The 13,317-nt window shown below is 40.0% G+C and overlaps 1 protein-coding gene across 1 annotated transcript in view; it reads right to left on the bottom strand.

The window, feature by feature from the left end:
• Positions 1 to 11,458, bottom strand: part of STPG1 (sperm tail PG-rich repeat containing 1) — a 54,875-nt gene extending 43,417 nt beyond the window's left edge. The window contains exons 1-2 of the mRNA XM_055574850.1: positions 11,339 to 11,458; positions 6,870 to 7,010 (exon numbers count right to left, since the gene is read on the bottom strand). Coding sequence (XP_055430825.1) covers positions 6,870 to 6,942 — 73 coding nt within the window. The 5' untranslated portion in view covers positions 6,943 to 7,010; positions 11,339 to 11,458. The remainder of the gene's footprint in view (positions 1 to 6,869; positions 7,011 to 11,338) is intronic.
• Positions 11,459 to 13,317: the final 1,859 nt, after the last annotated feature.

Raw genomic sequence — 13,317 nt, 5'->3', positions numbered from 1 at the left:
CAATCCATGGAGTCAAAAGAGTCAGACATGACTTAGCAACTAAGCCAAAACCAAGATAAGATTAACAGTAGACTAGATATTGCAGAAAAAAAGATGAGTGAACTTGAAGATGTTGAAATAGAAACTATCCAAAACAAACACAGAGAAAAAGGACAAAAAAAAAAAAAAAAAAATACAGAGTATCAGTGAGCTATGTGCAAATGTCAAGGAACTAATACACATGTACCTGGGCTCTCCAAAGAAGCAAGGTGGGAGAGAGGAACTAGAAAAAAATATTTCAAGAAAAAAGTGGCTGACATTTTCCAAGTTTGATATAAATAAACCCACAGACCCAGGAAAGTCAGTGACCCTCAAGCACGTGAAATAAGAATTAAACTATATCAAGGCACATAATAATCAAATTTCTTTTTAAAAGTAGAAAATCTTAAAATCAGGCAGGAGAAAAAAAAGACACATTATACACAAAAAAACAAATATATTTACTGTCAGAAACAACTTTTGTAAAATACCAGAAGGGAAAAACTGTCACTCTAGAATCCTGTACCCAGTAAAAATATCTCTTAAAGATGAATGCAAAATATTTTTGAAGACACACAAAAACTGAAAGAATTAATCACCAGCAAACTGGAGCTATAAGAAATGAAAGGAGTCCTTCAGGCAAATGAAAAATGATACCAGCCAGAAATCTGGAACTACATAGAGGAATGAAGAGTGCTGGAAATAGTAAATATGTAGGTGAATGCAAAGTGTAGAACCTTGAGTATAAATGGATACATTTAGATGTAAATATAATATTTGAATCATTCCTAAACTAATTGACTGTTTAAAGCAAAAATAACAACACTAATATGGCATTTATAATGTATGTAGAAGTTTGACAACAATAGCTCAAAGGCAAGGAAGGAAAAGCTAAAAATATACTGTTGTGAGGTTCTTCTGCTGTACATGAAGTGTAATAATATTACTTGATGGTAGAATTTGATAAAATTAAAGATGTATATTATAAAATCTATAGTACAGATCAGTAAACATTTTCTATAAGGGCCAGATAGTAAATATTTAAGGCTTTGCAGGCTGTATAGTCTCCGTTGCAGCCATTCAGCTGTACCATTCTAGAGCGAAAGAGCCACAGAGCACATAAACAAACAGGCTTAACTATGTTCCAATAAAATTTTTCTTATAGAAACAGGCAGCGTGTCCAATCAGGCCCAAGTGGCCAAAGTTTGCAATCCTTGCTCCAAAGCAACACTATGAAAACACTGCAGAGTTATTCCTAAAACGCCAACAAAGGCAAGAGAAACAAACAAACAAAAAAATATTCAATACAGAAACATCTAGAAAATGTAAATAAAGAACAGATGGGGCTGAGACTTCCCTGGTGGTCTGGTGGTTAAGAATCAGCCTTCCAGTGCAGGAGATGTGGGGGTCGCTGGTTGGAAAACTAATATTCCCACATGCTCTGGGGCAACTAAGCCTGTCTACTCCGACTTCTGCCTGTGTTCTGCAGCCAAAGAAGCCCCCTCATGACAACCAGAGAAAGCCCACATGCCACAACAAAGACCCAGAGCAGCCAAAATCTTTTTAAAAAATGATAAAAAAGAGCAGATGAGACAAATAGAAAGCTAATAGATGGTAGGATTAAGCTCACACACCAATAATCACATTAAATTTAAAATCTAAACATCCCAGTTTAAAGACAGAGATGGTTGAGATGGATAAAAAAGGAAGACCTAACTACACGGTGTCTGCAAGAAACAGACTCTGAATATCAATACAAACCCAGGATTAGGTTAAAAGTAAAAGTATGAGGAAAAGATACACTATCCTATCAAAACAAAGCTAGATATTAATGTCAGACAAAACAGATTTCAGAGCAAAAAATATTACCTGCAATAAAGAGGGTATAGTAATTTCATAATGATAAAGCATTCAATTCTGAAAAAGAATATAACAATTCTAAACTCTGATATACTCAATAACAAGAAATTCAAAATATAGGAAATAAAAAATTATAGAACTGCATGAAGAAATAGAAGATCCACAATACTTGTCAGAGATTTCAAAATCCCTCCCTCAATAATTTAAACAAGTAGGTAGAAGATCAATAAAGATATAGAGACTTGACAATACTATTACCTAACTTGACCAAACTGACATTCATAGAACACTTCACCTATCAATTCTATACAATCTATTCTAGAAAACTGAACAGAAGAAGTCTCCCAAATCATTCTATGAGGCCACTTATTACCCCGATACCAAAACCAGACAGAGTTACTGCAGGAGGTGAGGGGGAATCATTATAGATCGTTAACTCATAAATATACATGCATAAATTCTTATAAAAATGTTAGCAAATTAAACTCAACAGTATTCAAAAAACAATGATACGCCATGATCAAATGAGGTTCATCCGTCATTTGATAGATTAACATTTGACAATCAATGTAATCCACCATATCGACAGACTAGAAAAGAAAAACTATATGATCATCTCCACAGATGCAGAATGGAATCACATAATATGTACTTTTTTGGGTCTGGATGATTATACTTTTTTGGGGGGAAGGGCTTCCTTGTGGCTCAGACGGTAAAGAGTCTGCCTGCAGTGCAGGAAACTCTGGTTTGATCCCTGGGTTGGGAAGAGCCCCTGGAGAAGGGAATGGCAACCCACTCCAGTATTCTTGCCTGGAGAATCCCATGGACAGAGAAGCCTGGCAGGCTACAGTCCATGGGGTCGCAAAGAGTCCGGCACGACTGAGCAACCAACACACTTTCATAACTTTAACTTTTTAAAAAACTGCCAAACTCTTTTCTAAACTTGTTGCACTTTTGTACATCTCCACTATTAGCGTATAAGAATTACTGTTACTTCATATCCTCAGTGACAAGGGCCAGTCTTTCAAATTCCAGCCATTCCATGAGGTGTGTAAAGGCATCTTACTGCGGCCTTAATTTGCTCATTGGCTAATGATGCTGAGCATCTCTTCATATGCTAATTGATGTTTATCCTTTTTTTGTGTGGTAAAGTCTCTGTTTAGTAGATGGAGAAAGCCTTTTCTAAAACTCAGTGTTCTATGATTAAAAGAAAACCCTAGCAAACTAGGAAAAGAAGCAAATTTCCTTAATCTGATAAAGGGTATCGACAAAAGCCTATAGCAAACATAATTCTGAAAGATTTCTCTTGAGATAGAGCATGAAACCAGGCTAACTGCTTCTGTTCAACATTTTCCTGAAGGACTCTAACCAGTGCAGAGGTTGAGAAAAACAAATAAAAATATATAAGATGAGAAAAGAAGGAAATAAAGCTGTCTTTATTCATAGATGATAAGACTGTATATGGAGAAATTTCAAAAGAATCTGTAGGTAATGTATTAAACATAATAAATGAATTTGGCAAGGTCAGTGTAAAAAAAAATCAATTTATTTTATTTTGATACCAGCAGCAAGCAATAGAAAATGAAATAAAAATAGTACTATTTACAATGGTATAAAAATCAAATGCTTAGAACAGATATATAGAAGATATGCAAGTCCTCTACATAGATAACTATAAAACGTTATTGGGAAAAATTTAAGAAGACTTAGATAAAAGAAAGGATATACGTGGACTGGAGAACTCAATGCTGTAAAGATGTAAATTATCCCTAACATGACTTCCAGAATCAATGCAATCTAAATCAAAAAGACAATAGGGATTTTTTTTAGGACATTAATGTGCTGATTCTAAAATTTATATGGAGGGACCTGCCACTGCAGCGGACATGGGTTCAGTCCTAGTCTGGGAGCTGAGATCCTGCAAGCCGAGGAGCGACTAGGCCTGCTTGCTGCAAACACCGAGCCCAAACCAGTGCTCCACAAGAAGCCGCCACAATGAGAAGCCCGCACACCGCGACTAGAGAACAGCCGCCCCTCACACAACTAGAGAAAGCCATGCAGAGCGACCAAGACCCAGTGTAGCCATAAATAAAGAAATCAACAATGAAATTTGTATGGAAATTCAGTGCAGCCAAGAGTAGCCAAGATAAATATAGTACACGGTTGAAGGACTTATGCTACTAGACATAAAAAAAAAAGCTTGTTACATACTTACAGTAATTAAGGGTGGTATTTGAACAGCCTAAAGAATACAGAAGCAGACCTGCATATACATAGACAAGGTTAACGACAATGATGGCAATGCAGAGTGGCCGAAAAAGAATGCTCTTTCAATCAATGGGGCTGGGTAATTAGATATACATATTGGAAACAATAGATTGGGACATTTTCATATCCTACACACAACTCCAAGTGAATCATAGGTCTAGATATGAAAGGTAAAATAATAGTTATTAGAAAAAAACTATTTTGAGATAGGCGAAGAGTTCTTAAATAGGACAGACATAAACACTACCTATGGGGCTTCCCTAGTGGCTCAGATGGTAAAGAATCTGCCTGCGTTGAGGGAAACCTGGGTTCAGTTCCTGGGTTGGGAAGATTTCCTAAAGAAGGGAATGGCTACCCACTCCAGTATTCTTGCCTGGAGAATTCCATGGACAGAGGAGCCTGGCAGGCTACAATCCATGGGATTGCAACGAGTTGAACACGACTGAGCAACAATTTCACTTTCATACACTAACTAAAAGGGGAAATACTGATATTAATAAAATGGGCTATAGTAAAATCAAGAGCCTCTGTTTATTAGCACACCACCAGTCCATCCTAGAGGAAATCAGTCCTGAATATTCATTGGAAGGACTGATGCTGAAGCTGAAACTCCAATATTTTAGCCACCTAAAGTGAAGAACTGACTCATCTGAAAAGACCCTGATGCTGGGAAAGATTGAAGGTGGGAGGAGAAGGGGTCAACAGAGGATGAGGTGGTTGGATGGCATCATGGACTCAGTGGACATGAGTTTGAGTAAACTCCGGGAGTTGGCAATGGACAGGGAGTCCTGGCGTGCTGCAGTCCATGGGGTCGCAAAGAGTTGGACATGACTGAGCAACTGAACTGAACTGAACTGAAGAGAATGTAAAGGAAAGTCACAGACTCAGGGAAGGTATTTGCTGCTGCTGCTGCTGCTGCTGCTGCTAAGTGGCTTCAGTCGTGTCTGACTCTGTGCGACCCCATAGACGGCAGCCCATCAGGCTCCCCCGTCCCTGGGATTCTCCAGGTAAGAACACTGGAGTGGGTTGCCATTTCCTTCTCCAATGCATGAAAGTGAAAAGTGAAAGTGAAGTCACTCAGTCGTGTCCGACTCTTAGCGACCCCATGGACGGCAGCCTACCAGGCTCCTCCGTCCATGGGATTTTCCAGGCAAGAGTACTGGAGTGGGGTGCCATTGCCTTCTCCGGGGAAGGTATTTACATATAGCCAAAAAGGATGTATCTCTAGTATGTTTTTAAGAATGCCTAAGAGAAGAAAAACCCAATAGGAAAAACTTGAACAGTCACTTCTCCAAAGAGAATATCCTAAAGATAAGCCAACATATGAAAAAGTGCTCAACCTTACTAACCAAAGGACAATACAGTTTAAAAACATGAGCTAAAAATGATGGTGACGATGTGGAGCAACTGGAATTCTCATACACCGCTTGCAAGGAAGTAGAATTGGCACATCCACTTTGGAAAACTGGTAGTATCAACTAAGCTGATCATAAACACACTCTGTGACCCAGCAGTTCTCCTAGGTATAGACCCAAAGAGTATATACACATATGTCCCAAAAGACAAGAACAAGAATAGTCATGAAAGCTTTCAGTCATAGCTCAAAACTGGAAACAATCCAAATGTCCTTCAGTAGTATAACAAATAAACAAATTATGGTACATTCAGTCAAAGAAAAACTTCACAGCAGTGAAAATGAGCTAATTACTGATAACATGAAACATGAAGTTACGTCTCTCAAACGTACCATGAGGGAAGAAAAGAGCCTGAAAGAGTTCATACTGTATGATTCCAATTTATAGGAAGTTCAAAACAGACTAAAGTAATTAATGATATTAAAATGATAAAGTAATTAAAGTAACCTGACATTAAAAGTCAGGTGAGCTATGGTGTTGACACTTGCAGAGAAGAGGGACAGTGCCCATGAAGGCGCAAGGCAAGGGCTTCTGGGATGCTGTGCAGTGTCCATGTCTGGGTCTGAGAAGTGACTCCGTAAGTGGTGGTTTCTTTGTGACCATTAGGCTGAACAATTATGATTTATTTTCTGAATATACACAAAGCTTCAATTTGAAAGTATTCAAGAAAAAGAGACAGCAATAAGTCAAAAGATGGGAGGAAGGAAGAAAGGTCCAGCTCTGGGTCTGAGAGCAGCAGAGACTGTAGAAGCCCACCAGGGAGGTGGTAATAACCTGCGCCCACCCCCCAAAAAAGAAACAGTGGTAGAGTGAGTGAGGATGTCAAAATTTGCAGCCTCAGCCATGATTCCCCAAGTCCAGGTGTAGTCCAGGATTAGTGTATACTAACAAAACCAGAGAAGTACATGGGCTGAGAGAGAGCATCTCCCACCTGTCTGCATGGGTGACCCAGGACCACATCACCTCTATCCACTGAGAAAGATTGAAACCTTGAAATAAGTCATTTGTGTCAAATTTTCCAACAACCCAGCATGGTGGGGACTTGGGTTAAGTTTTAGGAAATAAACTAAGATCTCTTCCTCCTTCTCTCCCCTCCATCCTTTCTTCTCATAGTTTCTTTCCAATCATCACCCTCAAAGCAGTGGAGGGATGACTAAAGCAATCTATTTGATATCCTCAAAAACAGCCTTGCGGGCATAAACCAGCACTTAAAATTCCCCTAAAATTTGCTCTTACATACTGAAATAAACATACGTCACAAGCTTGCTCCTCCCCTCCCAAAGACCTCTGTTATAAAGTTCACTAGACCTTTCTGTACTTTGTTAGCCTTTCTGGAATATTTTTTGCCAGAGTGTTGGTCTTTTGGTGTGGAGTTGTCCATCTTAGCAAAGTTCTGTGATATGTTCCATTTGATAGATGAAAAACTTGACTACATGTTCTTCTAAGCACCTGAAACAGCAAAATACAGCATTTGTAGGAATCATTTCACGATTTTGTTAATTGTGTTCATTGGGTTCTGTTGTATTTGTTGGGTAAACTGAAGTCTGTGGGTAGAGGCTGAGATTTACCAATTTCTACGACCCTAAACCCCACATAGCACTGCCTGTAGCAGGAACTCTGTAAGTGTTCTTTGTTGATATTGTTTACAGAGCTCCTGAAGCTTGAATTTTACACATTTATCTTATTGATATAACTCACATACATGGTAATTCATTAATTCAAAGTGCACAATTCTAAGTTTCGGTGAATGTTTACAATTGTGTAAAATACCACCAAAATTAAAATATAAATATATTCATCTCCCCAAAAAACCCCCTATGTCTCTTTGCAGTCAATTCCCACCCCCCCAACTCTGGCATCTGGCAACCACTGCTCTGCTTTCTGTCACAATAGTGGCCTTTTCTAGATGTCATAATGGGTAATTATATAGAATATACCATTTTGTGTCTCTTTTTTCACTTAGCACAATGCTTTTGAGATTCTTCCATGGGGTTGCATGTATCAGTCATTTCTTACAATTGCAGACATCCTCACCAACACACTTGGTAAGTCATCAGTTCAGTTCAATTCAGTTCCGTCGCTCAGTCGTGTCCGACTCTTTGCGACCCCATGAATCGCAGTACGCCAGGCCTCCCTGTCCATCACCAACTCCCGGAGTTCACTCAGACTCACGTCCATCGAGTCAGTGATGCCATCCAGCCATCTCATCCTCTGTCGTCCCCTTCTCCTCCTGCCCCCAATCCCTCCCAGCATCAGAGTCTTTTCCAGTGAGTCAACTCTTCGCATGAGGTGGCCAAAGTACTGGAGTTTCAGCTTTAGCATCATTCCTTCCAAAGAAATCTCAGGGCTGATCTCCTTCAGAATGGACTGGTTGGATCTCCTTGCAGTCCAAGGGACTCTCAAGAGTCTTCTCCAACACCACAATTCAAAAGCATCAATTCTTCCGCGCTCAGCCTTCTTCACAGTCCAACTCTCACATCCATACATGACCACGGGGAAAACCATAGCCTTAACTAGACCGACCTTTGTTGGCAAAGTAATGTCTCTGCTTTTGAATATGCTATCTAGGTTGGTCATAACTTTCCTTCCAAGGAGTAAGCGTCTTTTAATTTCATGGCTGCAGTCACCATCTGCAGTGATTTTGGAGCCCAGAAAAATAAAGTCTGACACTGTTTCCACTGTTTCCCCATCTATTTGCCATAAAGTCATGTGACCAGATGCTGTGATCTTCGTTTTCTGAATGTTGAGCTTTAAGCCAACTTTTTCACTCTCCTCTTTCACTTTCATCAAGAGGCTTTTTAGTTCCTCTTCACTTTCTGCCATAAGGATGGTGTCATCTGCATATCTGAGGTTATTGATATTTCTCCCAGCAATCTTGATTCCAGCTTGTGCTTCTTCCAGTCCACCGTTTCTCATGATGTACTCTGCATAGAAGTTAAATAAGCAGGGTGACAATATACAGCCTTGACGTACTCCTTTTCCTATTTGGAACCAGTCTGTTGTTCCATGTCCAGTTCTAACTGTTGCTTCCTGACCTGCATACAGGTTTCTCAAGAGGCAGGTCAGGTGGTCTGGTATTACCATCTCAGAATTTTCCACAGTTTCTTGTGATCCACACAGTCAAAGGCTTTGGCATAGTCAATAAAGCAGAAGTAGATGTTTTTCTGGAACTCTCTTGCTTTTTCCATGATCCAGCGGATGTTGGCAATTTGATCTCTGGTTCCTCTGCCTTTTCTAAAACCAGCTTGAACATCAGGAAGTTCATGGTTCACATATTGCTGAAGCCCGGATTGGAGAATTTTGAGCATTACTTTACTAGCATGTGAGATGAGTGCAATTGTGTGGTAGTTTGAGCATTCTTTGGCATTGCCTTTCTTGGGGATTGGAATGAAAACTGACCTTTTCCAGTCCTGTGGCCACTGCTGAGTTTTCCAAATTTGCTGGCATATTGAGTGCAGCACTTTCACAGCATCATCTTTCAGGATTTGAAATAACTCAACTGGAATTCCATCACCTCCACTAGCTTTGTTCATAGTGATGCTTTCTAAGGCCCACTTGACTTCACATTCCAGGATGTCTGGCTCTAGGTCAGTGATCACACCATCATGATTTTAAATTAAAAGATGCTTGCTCTTTGGAAGACAAGGTATGACAAACGTAGACAATATATTAAAAAGCAGAGACATTACTTTGCCAACAAAGGTCTGTATAGTCAAAGCTATGGTTTTTCTAGGAGTCATGTATAGTTGTGAGAGTTGGACCATAAAGAAGGCTGAACAACAAAGAATTGATGCTTTTGAACTATGGTGTTGGAGAAGACTCTTGAGAGTCCCTTGGACTGCAAGGAGATCCAACCAGTCCATCCTAAAGGAAATCAGACCTGAATATTCATTGGAAGGACTGATGCTGAAGCTGAAGCTCCGTTACTTTGGCCACCTGATGCAAAGAGCTGACTCACTGGAAAAGACCCTGATGCTGGGAAAAGATCGAAGGCAGGAGAAGGGGACGACAGAGTACGAGATGGTTGGATGGCATTATTAACTCAATGGACATGAGTTTGAACAAGCTCCAGGAGATGGTGAACAGGGAGGCCTGGTGTGTTGCAGTCCATGGGGTTGCAAAGAGTCGGACACGACTGAGTGACTTTCACTTTCACACATGGTGAATCCAGAGCAGTTTTTATTCTGAGAATAATTTAGCTCCACTACTAAGACATGATGTTTCTATGGACTCTACCCAATCAGTCCTCATCTAATATAGTGTCTCTCTATTCTGACTTGTGGGAACATCAAGTAGTCCCAGTTCTGTATAAGAAAGACCCAGAAATTGTTCAGGTGATGGGATGAATTGGGCAATTGGAGTTGACACATAATCGCTACTATATAAAACACATAGCTAAGGAGAACCTACTTTACAACACAGGGAGCCCTACTCAGTGCTCTGTGGTGACCTAAGTGGAAGGAGATATGAAAGAGTAGACATACACATATGTACAATTTCTGGGCCTTACGTTGCTTTCGGTGGCTCTTTCCCCAGTCTTAGGTTCTTCGCATGCATGTGTCCATTATTTCTCTTCCTATTTCTGAACTTCTTCTGTGCAGGTCCGTCCATTACCTGTAAATTCCAGCCTCTTTGTTCTCCCTGAATCCTGACTTCTATCTTCCCAGCTTAGATAGCTGGACTTTGTGTTGGTTTCCCTCTCCCTGAACTGTGGCCTAGAAACTCTCTCCAGCATTAGCTGGAGCAGTTGTGGGGCTCACCTTGTTTTTCTTCTCTCAGGGATTACAGAACTGGGGTCCCTGTTGTTCAGTGTCTAAAAACCATGCTTCATGTATTTGTCTGTTTTTAGTCGTTAACGGCAGGAGCATAATTAAATTTGCATAGAGTTAATCTTTCATAAACAGGCTTGAGTTTTATTTTGTTCATCTTTTTTTTCCCCCTAAGTAATTTATATCATTTATAAATACTAATGAATGAAGGATGGAATAAATGATGTTATACTCTACCAATTCTTTGGTCCTTCAGTATTTATTCTTCAGTTTGTTCCATTGCCCTCACAGCAGCAATTCTCAATCCTTTTTGGTTGACAATCTATACTAACTATTTAATATAATTATTGGCAAAACAGTCAAAGAAATTTAAAATAACAGAAATAAGTCAGTATTGATCATAGCACAATCACTACTTCAGTATCAGAATCTCTTTTAGAGACTATAAAAGCAGCCACTATTCACTTATTCAGAGAAGGCAATGGCACCCCACTCCAGTACTCTTGCCTGGAAAATCCCATGGATGGAGGAGCCTGGAAGGCTGCAGTCCATGGAGTTGCTGAGGGTCGGACACAACTGAGCGACTTCACTTTCACTTTTCACTTTCATGCATTGGAGAAGGAAATGGCAACCCACTCCAGTGTTCTTGCCTGGAGAATCCCACGGACCGGGAAGCCTGGTGGGCTGCCGTCTATGGGGTCGCACAGAGTCGGACACGACTGAAGCGACTTAGCAGCATTCACTTATTACCTTTCAATACACTATTGTTGTCTTGGTAAGAACCATCTACTTCCCTGGCTGCAATAAAGCTGTAACTTTTTTTAAGGCATTAGTGTGCTAGAATTGTGGGTGATTAGAAAAAATTAAACCTTCCTACGACAATGGTGATATGTGCATATTGTCCAGTTTTTGGAAAGATAAGAAGTTTAAAAGATTTAAGAAACAATCCATTCCTACTACCCAAAGACAGCACTATGAATAATGCTTTCCAGCCTCCTTACTGCATACCTGTGAAGCCAGGATGAGAGAAGGCGCAGCCCAGGTGTGGACGGAGCACTGCCCAGGTGGGCCTCACTGGTGCACTTGCTTGTTAACTGTTCATGACAGGATGTCATGGGCCTGGAATCTAAGAAAGAGCAATGAAGACATATCACCTTCCTAATCAACAGCATATGCTCAAGCAGTTCTCAGGTGAGGGCCAGTGCAATGATCAAGAGTATCCATTCCTGTGTTCAAGGTTAACAGTCCTGGGTTCTGCCACTTAATAGTTCTAATTTTGGATGAGTCACTTGACCTTTTGAATCCATTTTCTCCTTGATAAACTGAGATTGGTAACAGTACCTTCTTCTTAAGATGCGTGTGAGAATTAAATATGATAACCACAAGAAGTAGTTAATGCTGCCTGGCCTACAGGAGGCTTTTATTAACATTAGGTTTTAATATATGCACATTGATAATATATTAACAGTTTAAAATAATAGCTGTCATTCCTTGAGCCCTAACACTCCTAGATGTCTTTATAGAATATTTTATACAATCCTTCAATCTAGTGAGGTATTATCCCCATTTACAGATAAGAAAACTGATGGCCAGAGGGAGGGGTTATGCGACTTACTCAAGGTCATACCACAAGAGGTAGAATCAGACTTTGAACCCGGAAGTCTGACTTCTGCTTACTCTGAACCACTCTAATAATCTCTAAACAGCACACATTAAATTTTAGCATGCTGAATGTTGACATTGATCACCCCTGAGTGTGTATGATTGGTCTCATAAAAACTAGGATATTGCATAGCGTTTTCAAAATGTAATTTTCCCAGGATGCTGGGATTCCCCAGAACTCAGTTTGAAAATTCCTGAGGCAGTTCGCTGTTAAAAGAGTTCTGATTGCTAGAAAGTTCCTGCCTGAATCAGCTCAGAATAAGCTTTACTCCTCGTCCACATTGGTGAGTTTTGAAATGTAGGTCACAGCTTAACAGTCTTTTGTGAAGTTTTTGTTACGTGAATATGTATGTATGCTGGGTCACAATATAAAATACATTTCACTCAGAAAGGTTAAAAGACACTGTTCTACGTGACTATTCTTCAGATATTTGAAGGCAGCGGTCATAACCTATCTCCTAAAAACTAATCGTCTTCTCCACAGGGGACCTCTTCAGCTTCTGCGAAACACTTGTGACATGGGGATTCCTCCCTTCGCTATACTGGGCACCATCTCACCCTGTCGCCAGATTCATCTGGGCCTGTCCTCAGACTGCCTTTGGGATGACTTCCTTGGCCACTCTCTCTTGAGAAGCACCACCCATGTCTCTCTAGCCCCATCTGACTCTGCTTTATTTTTCTCAAAGCACTTTTCACTACCCACATTATATTTTATATACAATATATAAAATATTTTTTATTTATGATCTTCATCAATAAGACATTCATCACTGAATCCCCAGACTATTTCCTGGCACACAGCAATTGATCAATAAATATTTGTGGCTTGAATGAATAGATGAATACTAGGAATAGACACATTTTATCTAGAATGAATGGGCTTCCCTTGTGGCTCAGCTGGCAAAGAATCTGCCTCCAATGTGGGAGACCTGGGTTCGATGCCTGGGTTGGGAAGATCTCCTGAAGAAGGGAAAGGTTACCCATTCCAGTATTCTGGCCTGGAGAATTCCATGGACTGTATTGCCCATGGGGTCATAAAGAGTCGGACATGACTGAGCAACTTTCACTTCACTTCTTCATCTAGAATGAATACAGATGTACTCATAATACAACTCTTTCCATCAGGAGCTACATTCTTTAAAGATTTAACTCACATGACTACAACTATAGGCATGTTTTAATTCTACCATCTCAGTTTAAAAAAAAAAAAACCTTTCCGTCTAAGCCACCAGGGAAGCCCCATTTATCTTATAGTATTACATATTTAATATGCCTCTTGAGAAATTTGTATGCAGGTCAGGAAGCAACAGTTAGAACTGGACATG

Source organism: Bubalus kerabau, chromosome 3 (genome assembly GCF_029407905.1).
Source record: "Bubalus kerabau isolate K-KA32 ecotype Philippines breed swamp buffalo chromosome 3, PCC_UOA_SB_1v2, whole genome shotgun sequence".
NCBI classification, from domain to species: Eukaryota; Metazoa; Chordata; class Mammalia; order Artiodactyla; family Bovidae; genus Bubalus; species Bubalus kerabau.
The sequence above is the reverse complement of the archived record's forward strand: the minus strand, read 5'-3'. Positions and strand labels throughout refer to the sequence as shown.